Genomic DNA, 20,015 nt, shown 5'->3' with positions numbered 1-20,015 from the left:
CAACATTCTTTGATGGAGCAAATACCGACAACGATGATGATGGCAAGAGCGCTACTTGTGCTAGGCATTCCAGCTACAGATTTATTGCTCAATTAGCTAAGCAGCAGATTCTATTCAATGAAATGCTCTACCATGGTTTCCACATTGTACAAAACCTTGTCAGGACCAGACTCTAGATATTACGTAACTGATAAAAAATTTTTTGTTTTCCTGTAAATCCTAGACTGGCCAACCCATAATGTGATTTTTCACTAAGAAAGAAAGAAAAATCCTCTTTGCATTTTAATCTCCCCCACCCCAGACTACTTCGACTTCCAGCCAATTGTGCAGTCTCCCGCCACCCCACTCTCCAACTGGCAGCCCTCAACTCTCAGCGCAACTTGAAGAGGTCAATTGTCAAAGTAGTGCGTGGGAAGCAGCACACCAAAATCCCATCTGTAGAGGGACGGGCCCCTTGATCTCCCCACACACTACCTTGAAATGTACCTCACTATTTTCAGTGTCACCTGAGCCGTCTGTTTTCATGGGTAGGTGTGTAGGTAGATAGGTTGACCTGTAAATCTTCAATTCAGAGAAATCAATAGCAGAGTTAAATTTTGTAAAGTTTCATAAGATTGCCACTTGGCTACTCACCAGATTGACACAGACATTGATCAGTGACCTAAGGTGAGGCAGGAAGGATATGATTGGCTGCCTCTGAAGTGTCAAACAAACCCCTTCAATCAAATTGCTGGCAGGCTCCCACTCAACCTGTCGCCTGGAATACAATATAGGAGCCATTAGCAGCGTGGCTCCCTTCTGGAGACTGTCTGAAACGAGTGAATGAGACAGTGATTCTGACGCCATCTAAGACAGGATGGGTGTCTGAGACAACAAAATGCTTCAGAGGGGAGGAAGTTTACCCACGTTGTTCCAAAAGTACAGAGCACATTAGGAAGGGAAGAGGATACTGAAAACGTAGCAGAGGCACTCCTGCCCCACTCGACTAATGAGACAAAATCTATTGAAGAAAAAACAGAGATGATGAATGGGTGGCATTTCAAGTTTCCTGGTTTTAACTATGAGAGAGGGTATGAGACTACCATTTTAGGAAACCCATTATAGGAGTCATTACTCCCAGTAGAACTAATTTGACTATAGGCTGTGTTTCTGAAATGTTTTTTTATCAGACTACAGTTGATCTCATCAGCTTTTATACCAGACTGAAACTAATTAGATTTATATGGCTTAACTCTTGCCAAAAAGATGGCATTAGAGGAAAACAGTCTATTTAAAAAGTGTTCTTTCTTTGCCTCCTAAAAAATGATATTTTGGGGCTACATTCTATGGTAGTATAAATGGTGGTATACATAACCCAATTAGATGAATATGAGATTTTCTGTAATAGAAGACAATCTGGTCTGTAATTGTCTCCGTACTGAAGAGTCGTTTCTGTGGCCCCCTAAATAAACAAGTTGGGCTTTACTGAGATCAATGCTATTTCCTGGAAATAATTTCTAAGCTTATATTGCCTACCAAATTGAAATCTCTACAATGACAAAATGGAAACGTTCATACATGAGGCTATGTTGACATTCCTGATGCTCAAGTAACCTACAGGTTAGGTTCAGTCAACATTTCTCTTGTTGAACTGAGATCACCTGAAGAAATTAAATCCAAGGCAACCCCAAATTCACAGTATGCACACCAAGAAAATTGCCTACAATTAATCAAGTCTATGAGTTTATCCAGACGTCTACTTTTAGGAAACTGCTGTTCTTTGTAATGGGTTTAGTTATATGACAAATGAGCTAGCCTATGGAGATGTTAACATCTTTAGAAGAAACGTTATTTTAACACACCCTCGTGAGATTTATAAGACTGGCCATTTGCCAATAGGCACAGATGTTCCACTGGGACCACTAAAGAAAATAGGAGTGCTTTAAGGATACTCATTTCTATGCTACTAAAATAAATAACCTTGAAATAACATATAGGCATCCATCATCACGGTAGAAAAGAATATAGGAGCAAACTGTCCATTATTAGAATAAAATCTTTCAATTTCTTTTTAATAAATTCAACAGCTTCTGATGGCTGCATAAATGAAAAGAGCACAGGATAAAACCTGGAAAAGTTCTGACAAATTGAACAGTAAATGCTACAGATTCTTGGGCAAGAGTTGCATTGATTGGGGGTTTAGTTTAACAGGACAGAAAATGGTCTCACTAACCCAAAGTGGAAATTTCCAAACTAGTGGGTTTATTAGCATTTATCAATTGATGTATCTTCCCACTGTGGCTATAGGTTTCCAAACTGGGCTCAGAACTCCAGGTAGCCTGGTTCGGAGGCGTCTGCTCACAGAAAGGCTACCAACTGATATTTCAGGCCACTGAGTGGAGGGTAAGTGGCAATAACATTGACTTAGTACCACCTGAATTAGGTGAAAAGGTGAAGATTAGGTATTTGTTATCAACCCTGAGAGCTCTTTAGCTGCTGCTTCGCTGATTATTGTAAAGCTTGGCATTTCTATAAACTGGTACCTAAAATACTATGTTAAATACACATTTTTGAACATCAAGCTAATTTTTCTTCTCTCCTTAGTTGTTTAATTTATAAGGCATAGCTTGCCTTACTTTAAAAGGAATTGAAGGATACACATTGAATTTCTTATGTGTGTCAGATAAGGAAACTGATAGCTAAGAAGTGAATAGATTTTTCAAGATAAATATAGTTTTTTGAAGAATATGTTATTTCCTCAAAATATAGACCCTGCTATTTATGCTTTCGTATACCTGATTAGCTCTGCACATATAACCAATCGAACACTTCTGAGCCATTCATTCAACTGCGGATTGATCCACCACCTTCACAAATGACAAACTTGAAGTTTGAAGCTTGTAATACCAACAGCTGACTAGGAGGTCTCCTCACCTCAAAGTAGGCATCTTATGAATTTTGTTGAACATCCTATCCAATCTCTTTAAAATGAGGATAAGGGCCGGCCTCACTGCCTCGGCGGTCCAGTCGGTGATAGGGAGCATCTCCATGATGTAGCGTCGAAGCCCACGGCTCTCCATTGTCTGGGTGTCGTATGGTGCCAACTTCAGAAGGGAGTGTGCAATTTCTGCCAACCTAAAATGTTTTGTTTTGTTTTTAAAGAATAAGCTTAGAAAGCCACCATGAGAATTTTCCCACACAGCATCATGCTAATCACCCTCCTTCCAGCACACTGACTCCCTAAACTGGGAACATTCTGCCACATTATCTCATAACTTGTAAATAAACGTTTTAAAAAACAAACCTGGACACAATAAGGCCCATACATTTCAGTTGGTTGATATATCTCTTAAGTCTTTTCAATTTGTAGGTTCCCCCTCTTCTGCTCTTGTTTTGACATCTAGTAATTTATTTGTTGGAGAGATTAGCTGTTGGTCCTGTAGCATTTCCTGCACTCTGGATTTTGCTGATTGAATCTCCATGGTGTCATTTAAGTTATCCTATTTCTCCTGTACGTAATTCAATTGGTAGTTAGATCCAGGGGCTAGATCAGATTAGGTTTTGATTTTCTGGTATGTGTCCTTCATAGGCGATGTGTACTTTCCTCAGGACGTACGTGATTCCCAGCTGTCACTCTTCATGATGTCAGTGGCTACTAGTGATCACTGCACAGACTCCTCAACTCATTAGAAGTAGTACAATGGTAATATTGTATCGTTCCTTTTTTTCCATGTATTAACTATAGCATTTTAATAAGAAGTCCTTTTGATTACTCCAAGAGAGACAGGACAAATGCTTAAAAAGAACTACAGTTTAAGAGCACCCCAGGTGATTCTGACAGGCACTCTGGTATAGGAATCAGAGCTAGGCCCTTGCCCCTCTACCACATGGATTGCTCTACAATTGCTCCGTGTGACTAGTGCCATGGATGGAGGATTCACCACTGCATGAGGCAGCTCATTCCATCTTTGGACATCCACACTGTGAAAAGCTCTCCTCATATTAGGTCCCCAAATGCCCTCAATATTTTCCTATGAGGCTTCATCTGGAAGCATGAATTCAATCCATCTTCTCCATGGCAACCCTTCACTATCAACAGTCACTGTCTCTTCATCCCCACTCATACTCTCTCCAGACTGAACATACACCTTGTCCTTCTAGAAACTGTGTGTGAGTGTGTGTGTTTTAAAGAAATCGTTTTAAACAGTCTTCACACTCTTTTGTTTATCTCTTTCTCACAAATGTGCCATGCAGAAAATAATGCTTTACTTTTCAGGTCGTTTGATTGACAGATACAAGTATATCTATATACACATATTTCTTGGTGTACAGCGCAATGATTTGACTCACATACATCATGAAGTGACCACCACAACAAATCTAGTATATACACAGATTTCTTTTCCCTTGTTATCTTGTAGGTAACCTTAAGAAATGCTAGAGAAATAACTGATCTATTTCAAGCTTGAAAACAATACTTAGAGTTGGATTTGTGTCATCTGATGGATTATTAACTGAATTTCTCTCATCTCTCGTCATGTTACAAAATGAATATGCTTCCAGCATAAAACAAAACTTTCCTTTAATACAGTCTTTGCTGTACTATCACATGAAAATCTTGAGAACACAGGGAGAGACGGAGGGGGAGAAAGGAAAGAGGGAGAGTTGGAGAGAGGTGGGCGAGGGGGGAGAGAGAGAAAAATTCGTTTGCAGAGCTTACTGTCCTGCTATTCTGCTGCTGTGGCAGCTTTGGTCTGAGAAAATGAGGTAATAAATTCCTTTAGGGTAGAAACTCTTATCTAATCAAGAATGTTTTACTTGAGAGCCTTGCAGCCAATCATAACTTCTGCAAATGCAGGGGTACAGATTGCCTCAACACTCCTTCTTGGCTCCTTGATTCAAATCGAGTACTTCTTGCAATTATCTCCTCTATCTTTTATATCGTCCCATTTCTTTTTAAAAAAAAAAATCATGGATACTATCCTTGATGGATACTATCTATTCTTAGGACTTTAAATACTACCTATAGGTCCCCAATTCTAAAATTTATATATTTAGCTCTGACTTTGACATACAGCCAAATGTGTACTTGATTTACAAAAGAAAACCTTAACTATACCCTGTGCTTTGGTGTAGGGTCAAAACATGTGGAACTCAGCAAACTCTGTTTGGCCAGAGAACGTGACGGGTCCATTTTTATTGAGAGCTGGTGTGAAATAGCATGAACAGAGGAGATGTCGTCTAAACAGTCCCTGGCATTAAAAAATTCTGCCTACCTTCCCATAGATCCAGGCCATGAAATAACTGTTACAGGTTACTCTTGCTGAATTGCATCGTGACGTTCTGCAGCTTTTGGTACCTCCAGGCATCCAGTCACGTGAGACTGGCCCTTTACCTGTGATGGGATGTTGGTGAGGCTGCTGCCCATCACTCTGCTCTTTCCTTTCAACATGCCTCAACCAGGAGATACTTCTTGTTCTTCATATTTTAAAAAGGGGATTTTGCTTTACCAAAAAAACCTAGCTGTGTGTTTTATCTTATTGACACTATGATTTTATGATCAGCCATTTCTCCCTGTTGTTTTGATAACTCAGAAGCCCAAAGTCAAATTTACAGTTCATCAATAGTATCTAATGTGATAAAATCACATAGGTTTCCCATGCTAATCTTATCATAAACTATTTCCCTGCTAATTTTTCACATTGTTTCGACTCTCTAATTTGTAAATTGTATCCCTTCGCATCATATAATTTTCTGAGTTGCCTCAAGTACTTGGTAAAATAATAAACACATAAATACATGTGATATATAGTGCTTGCAACACCGCATTCTGTATTCTTACGTGTGCCTCACGTATTGAACTGTGATCATGTTGAGGACTAGGGCTTTATTTTACATCCCCAGTGTCTAGGACAGCACGTGGATCTTTCTCATTAGCCTTAGCATCTATTGAGCCCTAGATCTGTGCCAGGCACAGAGCTAATCATTTGAACTCCTAGAGCTCATTTAACCTTTAATAGGGTTTGACCTCTAGAGGGAGCTCCAGGCCTCTCTAACTCATGCTCTCCCCTCTCTCCAAATGCCTTGAGTGTAGATACAGATATACATAAGACAGGTACTAACCCATTATCATGATTTCTCCCCTCCCCTCCCCCCACTTTTCACTCGCTCTCCTATCTTTCAGGAATCTTTTCCCCTTTCTCCCACAAAATGTCTGTCGATAGTAGTGATTCTCTGACTCTGGGAATGTGATGTACAATTACTCAGATCAGCTAGTCATTATCAGTAGGAAAGGAGGGGAGATGACCTGAATGGAGCACGGAGTTACTATGGCAACAGAAGCCTAACACTTCAAACTTTCCTCGCCTTTCCCAGTGCAGGAGCTGAAATTCTTAGTGCAAAATAAGTTCTTCCCCATCACAGCACAGCAGGGAGTGTGAACACATGTGACGCTCTAGACTTCTGGGTGTGTGCCAGTAACTCAGAGAATGTGAAATCAGTCTGGAGGATAAAGAGCCTGTGTTCTCCAGACATTTCTGGCTTCTCATTTTCCCTCACTTAGTACTTTCTAAATTTTTCGAGGAATCATTTTAAGAAAAAAAAGAGACGATAATCAGGAAATTGGTGTGTTTTGCCAAATTGCAATGTTATTGCTGAAAGGCTAGAACTTAAGCCTACCTTTAGTTTTACAGATATACTAAACTTTCCAAGTGAATGTTTTGTTACCAATGGAATTTTCCTTTCAAGGAATTTTTATGATGCTTTAAAAACTGTTACAAATCTAAACAGAAGATCATCTGGAATCATGTTCCTTTTAAGAATCTGAAAATACAGACACAGCCTTTATAGTTTGAAGCAACAAGTGACATGACATCTCCTTAGGAAGAAGGAAACACGAGTGCACAGAGATATAATTCTGGGGGCTCTCCCTGACATACCAGGAGTACACATTTTTAAAGGATGACTGGCCTCATCTAGTGCAGAATTTTTACCAGGACACTTTTTCGAAACATTGGAAGGCTATCATGCACAACATGTATATAAGGGATCTCAGACTCAACCAAAGTGTGGCTCCGAGTTAAAACTGCTCCTTCCCTGCAGGCCCCTCACTGAGTCCTCAGATAGTGTAGCGGCAGAGCAAGTCCTCAAGCAGAAAGTAGCTGTGCATTTTTTTGTGTAAAATAAGAGAGAGGGGACATTGGATTCTTGTGAAAAATTAGAATTTGTGCAGTAAAGAGCATGTGGAAGAAAGCTACTTCCCTATGAATTCAGGTGATGCAATCTCCCTTTCACTCTCTTTTATTAAGGAGCAAATATATCAACTGGGCTTTTCCGTCTTTAAGAACATTTCCCCCTGTCCACGCTAAGATCCTTGTCCACAGACTTAACATCTATTTTCCCAGAGGGCCCTGTTTGATGTGCATCCAAGCTACAGGAGACCAATCAATTTCAGCCAGTTTCAAGTTTTTATCCTGCCCCACATTTATCCCCCCACTGCATACACCCCTCCCCAACCCCCTCCAGACATCCGGCCCAAGCTGTGTGCACACTCAGGGGCAGAGACAATGAGGACAGTACCTCATGTGGGACTTCACGTCCAACAACTCCAGGGCAGTGACCCGCGGTTCCCCGGCCAGGTTTTGCAAGATCTTCAGCCTGGGCCCGCAGTGCTTGTAGAACTCCGTGCAGATGTTCAGCAGCGACTCCCGGGGTCTTCTGAACTCCTCCCGAGCAAGCCGTTCATCTAGTTCCTCTCTGGGAAGGCCCTGCCCTTCCTCCAGTAAGTGCAGGTTTTCTCTGGGGAATTATAAAAGTTTAACTGGGGGTCTGGGAAGGTGTACGGGGGGCAACTATGAGAGGAAGGTATCACACTGAAGAAAAATATGATGCCTTAGATTACATGCAAGTTGACGAAGCAGCAGGGCGGGGCCTAGGAGAACCTTATCGGAAGGATCGAGAAAGTTCATCGTCTTGCAAGAGACTGTCATCCCAAACTGCAGTGGCTTTCCATTAGCCACTTCCTGAGGATTTATGCAGAAGTGGGATGCCATGCCTGAATGAAAAGAAAGCTGACGGAACCATAACCCAGCTCACAAGGCAAATTATCACAAGATGACAGAATTAGTACAAAATTAGGTTGTCTTTCTGTACCTGATAAAGTGCAGTTTGGCGCCTTGTTCCTGGTACCTGGGAGTCAGAAAAACAGTCTGCGTAACTATCGGAGTAAGAGCAGGGGCCCTGTGGTGGGGCCTCTTGACGGCTTTTTCTTATGAGAAGGCTTTGAAGTTACACATTTTGGTAAGCTCCCTAATACACACATGCTAATCCTAAAATATAAAATCTTGATCTTTCATTTGCCTACCACATATGCTGCAACTATAGCTGCCACGAACGCCGTTCCACTGCCAGATAATTTGCAGAAAGACAGATACTCTAAAAACACACACAAACTCATGGAATGCGGTCAAATGAAGGAAATTTTGGAAAACTTTCAAGGTGAGGTGAATCTAAGTTGCAGTTTTAACATCATGTGCTATATTTTAGGAAGAAATATGGCTGACTTCCTTTCAGTTCTAGAGACTTCTTGCTTTATGAGTGATGGGTAAGAGGACTTTAGAAACCCTCTTTCTCTGGGCACCTTTCATCTAGTGTTGAACATAGCTCAGTAAGCTTAGAGAAAACCCCTAAATATCCCTTAAACTCATTACTCAAAACCCATATAATCATGTTCCCCTAATGTGAGAAATTGAGGTAACACTATCACATCAGATAATTTATATCTGATGTGATAGTTTGGAACTTATTTCATTTTTAACATAAATATATGATAAGCAGGGAATTTACATAAATAATGATATATACTTAAAAATGTGCTTCAGAGAAAATAGAAAATTATTCAGTTTTTCCTTATAATCTCTGCTAATTACTCCATACTGGGAAAAGAGAACTTTCTCCCTAGCTGATTTTGGGTTTGCTGTGTCTTAAAATCTTCCTTGGAGGAGGAAGCTAATTAAACTTTTATTTTTGTCTCAGAGTACCTAGAGGTTAACCCAGGGAGAATGAAGTAAAGTATTAACTAGTGCAGCCAGTGTCTGAGTTGCACCAAGAGGGAAGGTGATTAAGTCAACAACCGTGAAAGCATCAGTTAAGGGGCTAAGTCAAAGCTTGGATGAAATGTCTGTAGAAAATCTGTCCAGATGAAAGAAAGGTGACTCTGCACAACTGCCCTGGAATGAGAAGCCACCTCCTGATTATTATTGTTTCCTTTGCCTTTTTCTTGGAGGCAAGTGAAACAACACTGGAATAGTTCAACGACCACCCAGGAGGCAGAGAACATCTTGCATGTTCACACAAACAAATGGACATAAATGCCACTTTCTGAAGGTGGCTTACTTCTCTTCATTTACAAAGGTGACAACTGCAAAAAAAGCCTAGGTGTTTTCGTGTAACTCTCAACTCTCACCTTCTTCTCTTTTCCTTGGAGATTTTCACGCTCAATATCGACTATTTTCAGGATTCCTTTCACTCGCAACAGCTGAGATTCAGGTTGTACGACATTGAGAGACCACAGAATAAAGCCAGTGAATTACCTGGTAGTCACCCCAGACGACATGGTGTGGTTGGCTGTGGTGGCCCCTTTATGACCCTGGTCACACCTGCTCATCTGGGGGGCCGTCATGGGCCTGCAACAACAGTAACAAAACCACAGAAGTGGAGACACTTATGAAACCCTCAAGTTACTGCAGCTCACACAAGCTTGAAGCTAGAAGCTTACAAAGACTTTGGCCTTTTCTGTCACACTCCCCTGCTGAGTCTGTCCTGGAAGGCACTTTAAAGGGAACACTGATTCCCAAGGGTCTATAAGCTCACCACGATTTAAGGTCTTTCATTTCTTGGTCCTGAGTAATAAACAAGTACTCTTCAGACCAGACATTCATGAAATCAGACTTCTAAGTCTGTGCTGATTAAGTGAGTTAAGAGTTCATTTTTTCAATTCCACAGGTACCAGGAAGTTAGCCATTCTAGACAGTAAAAAAAAAAGATAAGGGTGTACATATCATTTGGGCCACCTGCTCCATAATCAATCACTCTGTTTTTCTGAGAAACTATCAAACAAGGAAAGAATCTTTCTAGTCAAAGTTAGACCTAAGTCTGTGTCTTTATTCCTGTCGTAGAGAATGGAGTTGAGGACACGGGGACGGGGAAGGGTAAGCTGGGACGAAGGGAGAGAGTGGCATGGACTTATATATACTAACAAATGTAAAATAGATAGCTAGTGGGAAGAAGCCACATAGCACAGGGAGATCCGCTCGGTGCTTTGTGTCCACCTAGAGGGGTGGGATAGGGAGGGTGGGAGGGAGACTGCAAGAGGGAGGAGATATGGGGATGTATGTATACGTATAGCTGATTCACTTTGTTATACAGCAGAAACTAACACACCATTGTAAAGCAATTATACTCCAATAAAGATGTTAAAAAAAAATTGTACCTAAGACTACCCAGGGAAGTGAGTAAATTAGTATCTATTGTTAAGTCAGTAATTTATTATAGATGCTAAGAAACAGGTTCAAATGAGCTCATATATAGGTAAACTGCGTCTGTGTCATCTGTGACGTGGAAAGGAAGATAAGCCCTTTCAAAGCAATTGCTTACACGAACTCTTTAAAGCTTGCTTTTGTCATGCTCATTTTCTGTATGCTGGTTGTGGCTGGAGAGTAACCTTTAAAAATCGCCCCAGACCGTCTCTTCGGTGCCTTTGCTGTAGGGGGCAGCATTTAAAGCTAGCCCCAAGACCTTCCCCCCACTGCCCCACTGGTGTTACTCCCGTTATCACGCTACATCATATGGCAAAAGGGAAACGATCTGGGTAGGCCTAATCTCATCACCGGCCCTTAAAAAGCAGAAAGTTTCTCTTGGGAGGGGCAGACAAATTTGAAGTCTGAGAAGGACTCAAGGCATCCCTGCTGGCTGGACAACTGCGGGGCCCTGTAAGAGGGAATACAAATGTCTTCCAACAGCAGAGAGTGGCCTCTGGCTGACGGTCAGGAAGGAAAGGGGACCTCAGACCTAAAGCGGCCTGGTGCTGGATTCTGCCAAAACCCTGAATGAGCTGAGAAGTGGATTTTCCCCCAGATCGTTCCAGTAAGAGCTCAGACCAACTGACATCTTGATTTTGGCCTTGCAAGACCCTGAGCCGACAGATCAGCTGAGCCTGCCCAGATTTCCGGCCTACAGAACCATGCGATGAAAATAAACGCATTCAGTTTTAAGCCTCTCAGTTTGTGGTAATGTGCTATGCAACAATGGAAAACTAATACTGATACACTTGTAATATGCTTGTTTCTGTGTTACTACCTATAGAACGGTTAATTTTTTTTCATGAGCAACTACATTAGGACTGTGGAAGCGAAGTGGTATTCTTCTCATTTTCTTTTCGTAAAAACAATGGAGCCAATTTTGTTGTGAATAATTACAGCCAGCCAATGAGGCTAGTCTTCCACTCCATCTTTTGAATATTAAATACACTGGAATATTTAAGGCCACAGAATTTCAAATGTCAGAGCTCCATCCATAACTCTTTGTGGAATTTTTGGTAAGTCAGTTTTGGAGAAGTTAATTGACTTATCCTTATAAAAAGGAATAGAAAGCATCAACACTGTGTACTGTAAAGAGAGAGAATCAAGTGGCCCTTGAAGGAAATTGACTGCTCTTCTCTCCTCTAGTCACAGGAAGGCACTAGTGACATAACCAGGTGGGTGCAGAAGGGAGGGTGTAAGTCACGTATTTCTCCTTGTAATGTTCTTCCCCCTCAGACTTTCAGGAAACCATCATCAAAGCACTGGGGGCTGTTTCTCACTGCAGTTTGTCACTGCTCCCTATTCCACTGCTTCCCATCCCTTCAGATTAGATGCACGCGGGCAGTTCAGCAGAGAGTCTACCCAAGGCTTTGGGCTATGTTGTGCTTGCCTCGGTTGGCAATGTAGTGCAAGATTAGGAACTAAACATAGGTTGAACTTAATGAATAACAATCTCACTCCCCCTCTCACTTGCTGGTGCACACTGGAAAAGTCCTCCCTGGACTGAGGGGTTGCAGCGAGTACCCTCACCAACTGAGCAAGATGGGGCTGGAGAAGTTGGTGCCTGTGACGGGAGTAAACCATAGAATTTTAGGCTAACAATGTGGCCAAATGGGATGGAGAAGCAAAGACATCGATGCAGAAAGACGGCTTCCCCACCTCCACCCGTGGGGAGGAACGTCTCCTTCCAGCTGATTTTAGATGACAATGGAAAAGGAAAGCCTATCACTATATAGTGTCCTGCATCTACCACCCCCACTCGCTCTATCCTTGGTACACAGACATCCCCCCGGCCCCGCTAATGCCCCCACCCGCCAACGCCTGCCCAGGCCTCATCTATCCAGCCCTTCCCTGACACAGGGCAGCTCAATTCCTCTGCTTCTGTACCCAAGAATCTGGTGAGAGGGCTAACTTCTTGGAACTTTGTTTAGGGCTGAACCCTGGTGTCAACTGACCTTTCCAATCCTAAATCCCTCAGTCCCCTCTCTCAGCACTCTTGAGTCCTGTCCGACAGAGAATCTATCAATTCTAGCATTAGAATAAAATTTTGTAGTTTATGTTTGTTATGTAGCTTCTGAAATTAAAGTAAAAATAAACCCAGCTCTTTACAAACAGGAAAATAATAAAAGAATGCTTAGCTGAAATTGCAGACATTTCATGTCTCGTAAAAAAAGAGCTAATAAAAATGTGGATCACATTTTCATATTCACTAAATTAGCCCTTTTACAAAAGATTTGTTTACTGCTGGGTTAAAACTGCCACAGAAGCTCGGCAAGCTACATGTAAATGTGTGTTTAGCAATCATGGTAGAATAATAATACTAACAATTATTATTATTATTGTCATCATCATTATTATTATTTAGAGTACTGAGCACTATTTATCTAAACAACTTAGGGAATGCTTGCAGTTTCAGCTGAGTTTGGATAAGTTATCTGTAAATAAAAACTGGGTTTTAGAGATTTTCATCTTTTTGGTGGATACATAGAGCTTATGGCTGTGGCTATTTCTGCCGGTGGGATTACCTGGTGAGGACCTCTACGCTGTATAAAAGGGCCTGCAGGGATGTCGCAAGAGCAGCCATGGCGGCGATCTCCTCTCGGGCAGCGGGCCCTGTCTCCACTTGTGACGTTTGCCTCTTTAGCTTTTGTAGGTAACATGGCACCAAAGCTTCCAAGACCATCAGCATCTGAAGACTTTAATCAACAGATAGAAAACCAAATCACGTTTTTACACCCTACTTGATATTCTGGAGCATGGAGAAATGAAAAGCCTCTAGAGAGTTGGAAAACTCTGAATCCCCTTCCCACACCACCCAAGTCAAGAGTAATTAAAGCTGCTGGAAATATCTACCAACACTAATTAATTAGTTAATTAAGCACCGGATAAAAGGTGATAAAATTCTGCATTTAGGAAGAATATTATCTACTTGGGAGAGTTAGCATATATACAATTGGTTGAAAGAACAATAGAATGGTGACAGGCAGAGCTATTCAGTCAATCAGAGAAACAAGCTTTACAAAAATCAACAAAGCTTCCATTCAGTAATTTGTAACAAATCTGAGACAAAATAAAACCCTTCTTGGGCTTCCCTGGCGGCGCAGTGGTTGAGAGTCCGCCTGCCGATGCAGGGGACACGGGTTCGTGCCCCGGTCCGGGAAGATCCCACATGCCACGGAGCGGCTGGGCCCGTGAGCCATGGCCGCTGGGCCTGCGCGTCCGGAGCCTGTTGCCCCGCAACGGGAGAGGCCACAACAGTGAGAGGTCCGCGTACCGCAAAACAAACAAACAAACAAAATAAAACCCTTCTTTAGGAGTCTGGCTTCTTAAAGCTTAAGCAAGTTTACAGCAAGAGTCTGGTCTGGAAACAGTCACTGTGATACAGGTATGAAAATGGCTGCTTACTAGTGTGAATAATTTAAAAATTCAGCTATATTTTGCTATCAAGAGACATTAAATATAAGTATATAGAAATGTTGAAGGTGAAAGTAAGAGCAAACACCAAAAGAATGCTGATGTAACTATTATGTCAGACAAAACAGACTTCAAGGTAAGTTAAAGATGGAAATTTCATAATTGTAAAAGGACATATTACCAGACATCAGACTTTTTATAAAACTATCATAATTAAGACAGTATAATATTGGTGCAAGGATAGACAAATAGATATGTGAAACAGAATAAGGAGTCCAAAACAAATCCACAGATACTTGATTTATAACAAAGATGACACTGCAATGCAATGGGGAAAGGCTAGTCTTTTCTATAAATGGTGCTTGGGTCTATTGCCTATTAGATACCTCTATGGGAAAAATAAACTTTGGCCCTTACTTTACACCATACCAAAATTAATTCCAGATGGCTTGTTAATCTAAATGTTAAGATAAAAACAAAGAAGCACCTAGCATATAAGGGGATATATTCATAACCTTGGGTTAGCCAAGATTTCATAAGAGGACACAGAAAGCACTAAAAAATAGGAAAAAGGTGATACATTGGACTGTATTAAAATGAAGAGCTCTGTTCATCAAAAGACAACCTTAGGGGAGTAAAATTATAAACCACAGAGTAAGAGATGTTATTTGAAATACAAGTAGCCAGTGGTGTGCTGGAATGGCTAAATAACCAGTCAAGAAGGCCTACTGGACAACCCTCAGGATGGGAGAAAATATTTGCAACTGAAGCAACTGACAAAGGATTAATCTCCAAAATATACAAATAGCTCATGCAGCTCAAGATCAAAAAAACAAACAACCCAATCAAAAACTGGGTGGAAGACCTAAACAGACATTTCTCCAAAGAAGACATACAGATGGCCAACAAACACATGAAAAGATGTTCAACATCACTAATTATTAGAGAAATGCAAATCAAAACTACAAAGCAGTATCACCTCACGCCTGTCAGAATGACCATCATCAAAATATCCAAAAACAACAAATGTTGGAGGGGGTGTGGAGAAAAGGGAACACTCTTACACTGTTGGTGGGAATGTAAACTGATGTAGCCACTATGGAGAACAGTATGGAGGTTCCTTAAAAAACTAAAAATAAAACTACTATATGACCCAGCAGTCCCACTACCAGGCATATACCCAGAGAAAACCATAATTCAAAAAGATACACGCACCCCAAGGTTCACTGCAGAACTATTTACAGTAGTCAGGACATGGAAGCAACCTAATTGTCCATCAACAGAGGAATGGATAAAGATGATGTGGTACATATATACGCTGGAATATTATTCAGCCATAAAAAGGAACGAAATTGGATCATTTGCAGAGATGTGGACAGACTTAGAGACTGTAAGACTTCACTTCATACAGAGTAAAGTAAGAGAGACAGAGAAAAACAAATATTGTATATTAACACATATGTGGAATCTAGAAAAATGGTATAGATGTTCTTATTTGCAAAGCAGAAATAGAGACACAGACATAGAGAACAAACGTATGGATACCAAGGGGGAAGGGGGGGACGGGATGAACTTGGAGATTGGGATGGGATTAACAGATATACACTACTGATATTATGTGTAAAATAGATAACTAATGAGGACCTACTGTATAGCACAGGGAACTCTACTCAATGCTCTGTGGTGACCTAAATGTGAAGGCAATCCAAAAAAGAGGAGGTATATGTATAGCTGATTCACTTTGCTTTACAGCAGAAACTAACAACATCATAAAGCAACTATACTCCAATAAAAATTAATTTAAAGAAAAAGGCCTACCGTAAGCATCTCTTTCCAGCACCACATTCAATGATGTCATTCTGGTATTTTGTATTCAGCAATTGCTACATATTGGCAAATTGGCAATGCTACACATCAGAAACTCTTTCTCCCAGAGAGTTGGTTGTTAAATGTTTACCAGCAACACCACTCTATATAAGTTAAAATGTATTTATATCACACTCTTTAAAAAAAATTCTATATATCAAATAAAAATTACTGATAATCTCATTTAAAAATAGGTAGAATACTTCAATAGGCCCCTTGCAAAAGTAGATATCCAAATTCCAGTAAACAATCTGAAAGGCTTCCAAACCTTTTCATTTGCTGGAGGGAAATGGAAATCAAAACCACAATGAGATATCACTATAAGCCAACAAAAACAGTTAAAATAAAAAAGACTGACAAAGTGTTGATGAGGCTGTAGAGTACTGGAACACCTATACACTGCTGGTGGGAGTGAAAACTGATACAAGCCCTCTGGAAAACTTTTTGGTAGTATCTACTAAAGCAAAACATATACAGACTCCATGATCTAGCAGAGCATTTCTACCCACAGAGACGCATATATATGTGCACACAAAGACATATATAAAAATGTTCACTGCCGCATTACTGGTAATAGCTTCAAACTGGACACAACACTAATGTCTGTCAACAGAAGAAGAAATACACAAATTGCAGCATAGCCATACAATAGAATATTATAGACAAATGAAGAACTACTGTTATACACGATTGCGTGGATGAATCTCATGAAATAATACTGAATAACAGAAGTCAGACATTAAAAAATACCTACCATATTATTTCATCGTAGTTGAGTTCAGAAACAGACAAAGCTGACTTGTGATGTTGGAAATCAGGATAGTGGTTCTTTTATCTGATTTTTCAATTTGAGTGGTAGTTACACTGATGTGTTAACTTTGTATACATTCATTAAACTATAAAATTACAATTTGTAAAAACTTTCTTGTATGAATATTTAAATAAAATACATTATTTAAAAAAAATTTAAGCACAACAGGGACTTGGTATACAAATGTTGAAGTCTTGTAAGAATTGAATTTATTCCCATGAAACATATCCTAGGGAACAACTACTTAAGAGATCCTGGCTCCACGCAGGAATTAAGAACAGTTCTGGCTTAAACAGAGCAGAATAAGGTATTAGGGAGGTTTTTTTAAAAATTTTTAATTTAGCTTAACAGTATTGGACTCTGGCTCTTAACTCACAATGACAAGAGAATTTGATTGTGAACTCTAATTCCTTTTGATTTCAATGTGTTTGGATTTTAACTTGAAAGTGTCTTTCATATCTCATTGGGAATTTGATAATGTGAGAATTTTTTAGTCAAATTTAGGGCTTCTCTATGCTGTTAGCATTTTAATATTAGAGAATCTTTATACATTTTGTCATTGCAGTGTCTTCATGTTATCACTTAATCGCACTGCAGAATCTCTGATACACCCTAATAACATGGTACTGGATATGCTTGGAGTGGAAAATAGAAGAGGGGGTATTTTGACACTCAGGAATCGAGTGGACTTGGAGTTAAGTTAATGTAAGGTTTTGATCCATTTTTGAACCTTTTATGGAGCTGTGATATTGTAGGAGGAGCCTAAGGAAAGTAGGATGAAGACCGTCCTGAGAGAGGGTAGATTTGCCCTCCTGAGGCAGGGTTGACCAGGGGCATAGTGTTTAATCCCCATTGCTTAAGACAGAATAAGGTGGGAATGTTGGGGATGGGGGTGGCATATTTTATTCATTCCTTATGTTTCCTTCCAGCAGAGAGAGTTCAGTCAATATCAATCCCGGTTCCTCTTTGCCCTTTTACTCATTCGGTTCTGGAGAAGACAAAGACTTACCTGAGGGGCAAATTGATATAGACATACTGGGCAAAATCAGCTCAGCTCTTTTCCTTTTCCTGCAAAAGCCTGCCAACAGGGCTTCTATCCTCTGCTGTGAGTTCTCAGGGCAGTCCTGTTTCAAGCCTGATTCCCCTACTTAATCTTTCTCAGCACTAAAGGTGATATTTCAACCTCCCTTCTGCCTGCCTTCATTTATTTAGAACATGGGCAAGAAAGAAGTCACTCTTCACTGGATCCTTCCAGAAACCTCAACTCTTATGACTGACACCGTTTCAGGAGTTTCTGAGAAAGGATAAAGAGGACCCTGCAGATGGCTGTGATATTCAGCTCAGGCAAGGAGAGCAGAGATTTCCACCAGAGGCTGTGGTAAGAATAAACTGTACGCGTTTTCTTCAGGTGGCTCCTCATGTTTACAGACTTGGTAGGTAAGAGGCAGGATGAGGTAAGGTGACTTGGCTCAGCGCCTCGAGATGGCTGAGCAACAGATTTCATAAGGGAAAACTTCAAAATAAATTGCTCTGGGACCGGAGGCAGGAGAGATTATTTGCAGTGGGGGGACCGGGAAATGCACTGTGGAGATGGGGCAGAGGTCACCCTGCTTGTCAGTGGGATGTTCTGACCCTACCATCTGCTCTCTCTGTCCCAGCAGTGTGTGAGGAGATAGTGCATAATGAACAAACTGATGGAAGAATATTAAATAATGGTATTACACTCTAAGATTAATCCCGAATAATAAAGCAGTCTGGGAATACCTGACCAGTTGTCTGCTGCTTTTTTCATTGATTACTTTAAAAATACAAATTCCCAGTCTTTTATCCAATTCATAATAACTATTCTGAAAGAATTTTTGATATAAAATAAAACTGACAATTGTTAAAACACCACTGAGTAGAATTTGTTATTTAATAAACATCCTGCTTCAGATGTTTATTCTACATTAAGAAACTACATCTTATGGGCACCGTTGAAATTTGACTTGGGGAAACTGCAGTAATGATCAAAACCTGAAACACAAAAGCTCAAAATGACAGAAACTCTAATGAGCAAAGTTTGATACAGACCAAGATAAAATAAGTCCTCCCCTAAAACTTAATCAATGAATGTAAACTTTATTATAAATTTTACATAGAAAGAAAATAATTTCAATGAAAAGAACTTTGATAAAATGAAAAGTTGAAAGTGGCTTATTTGCAACATAAACTGACTGAGGAATTAAACTGGCATAAATAAATTAGAAAATAATCCCTTAATGAAAATTTATAGGTATAATTATGATTAAGATGTTTGTATTTATAAAGTCGTAGTCAAAATATCCTTGGGGTCAAAATATCCACTGGGTTAAAATAGTAGAGTTGCAATAGTTGGGTCAATATTTTTCTACACTAATTGAAAACCAGAAGTAGATTTAAGGAGGAATATGAGAAACTGATAAGGAGATTTGATCAAACAGAGAGAATTAAGAATTTTAAGTAATGTGGAAATCTGTAAGCCCCAAGCAATCTTTAGATCCCAAGTAGACCACTATGCTTTACTTTCAGATCAGTTATACATTTCTATCTAGTGTTCCATAAATCACCCGATCTATAGATGTTTCAGGATAGGCTTGACTATTAGGTTAGAACTGGACTGGTATGAATAGACAAGCGCTAGTTCTCTGTTGGTTTCACCAGGAGAATCACTAGTCATCTTCCCTGTCACTTCAAACCTGAGTCAGAGTCACAGCTCACCCTGAGCACATGAGATCAACAGCTGGTCCCAGGAGGCAGGACCAATGCGCGTGACTCTGGGTTAGATCAGAGCCAGCAACCCTGAGTTCACACTCAGATAAGATTTATATTTTATTCCCGTGTGACAGGAGTTTGTAGTCTCAGTTCTTTGAATTTACATCAGAAAGGTGATAACCTACCTAGATCTGGCAGTCTTAACAGAGGAGCAATACCCTGGAATAATTCATTAGCCCATCCTTCTCTCAAAAGAAAGAAAGTTGAGGCAAAAACTGTGATATGTTTATGACTAATCCATATTTTTATTTTCAAACTATTTTCTCACCACAAAGGCCTATGCAAGAAGAATTACAAATGAGAGAAATAGGAACATGGAAACAGTTGGCTGTTACCTGATTCATTCATTTTATAAATTTATATTGTTATATCATATATGGAATACAACACTGTATTAGGCATTGGAAGATGTATCACATATACTAAGAATATGGTAGAATACAATCGAATGCTTTGTTTATGGGTTAGATATTACAAGAAAAAATCAAAGTAGATTGAGAAATTAAGAGGGAGAGATTTCCTAATGTTGAATTGAGGAAGAGGAGGGAGGGCCATAGGGCTGGTTAAGCCAGAAT

At 40.1% G+C, this 20,015-nt stretch overlaps 1 protein-coding gene across 5 annotated transcripts in view; it reads right to left on the bottom strand.

Annotated features, from left to right (window-relative positions):
* The window catches only part of UNC80 (unc-80 homolog, NALCN channel complex subunit), a 239,222-nt gene that overhangs the window by 26,830 nt on the left and 192,377 nt on the right, over positions 1 to 20,015 (bottom strand). For all 5 annotated transcript variants that reach the window (XM_079924681.1, XM_079924684.1, XM_079924682.1 and 2 more), the window contains 6 exons: positions 13,082 to 13,252; positions 9,570 to 9,662; positions 8,131 to 8,166; positions 7,558 to 7,776; positions 2,914 to 3,114; positions 634 to 757 (listed from right to left, as the gene is read on the bottom strand). In XM_079924681.1, the coding sequence (XP_079780807.1) occupies positions 634 to 757; positions 2,914 to 3,114; positions 7,558 to 7,776; positions 8,131 to 8,166; positions 9,570 to 9,662; positions 13,082 to 13,252 (844 nt within the window). The remainder of the gene's footprint in view (positions 1 to 633; positions 758 to 2,913; positions 3,115 to 7,557; positions 7,777 to 8,130; positions 8,167 to 9,569; positions 9,663 to 13,081; positions 13,253 to 20,015) is intronic.

This window comes from Stenella coeruleoalba (assembly GCF_951394435.1).
Source record: "Stenella coeruleoalba genome assembly, chromosome: 6".
NCBI classification, from domain to species: Eukaryota; Metazoa; Chordata; class Mammalia; order Artiodactyla; family Delphinidae; genus Stenella; species Stenella coeruleoalba.
This window is presented reverse-complemented; position numbering and strand designations above follow the sequence as displayed.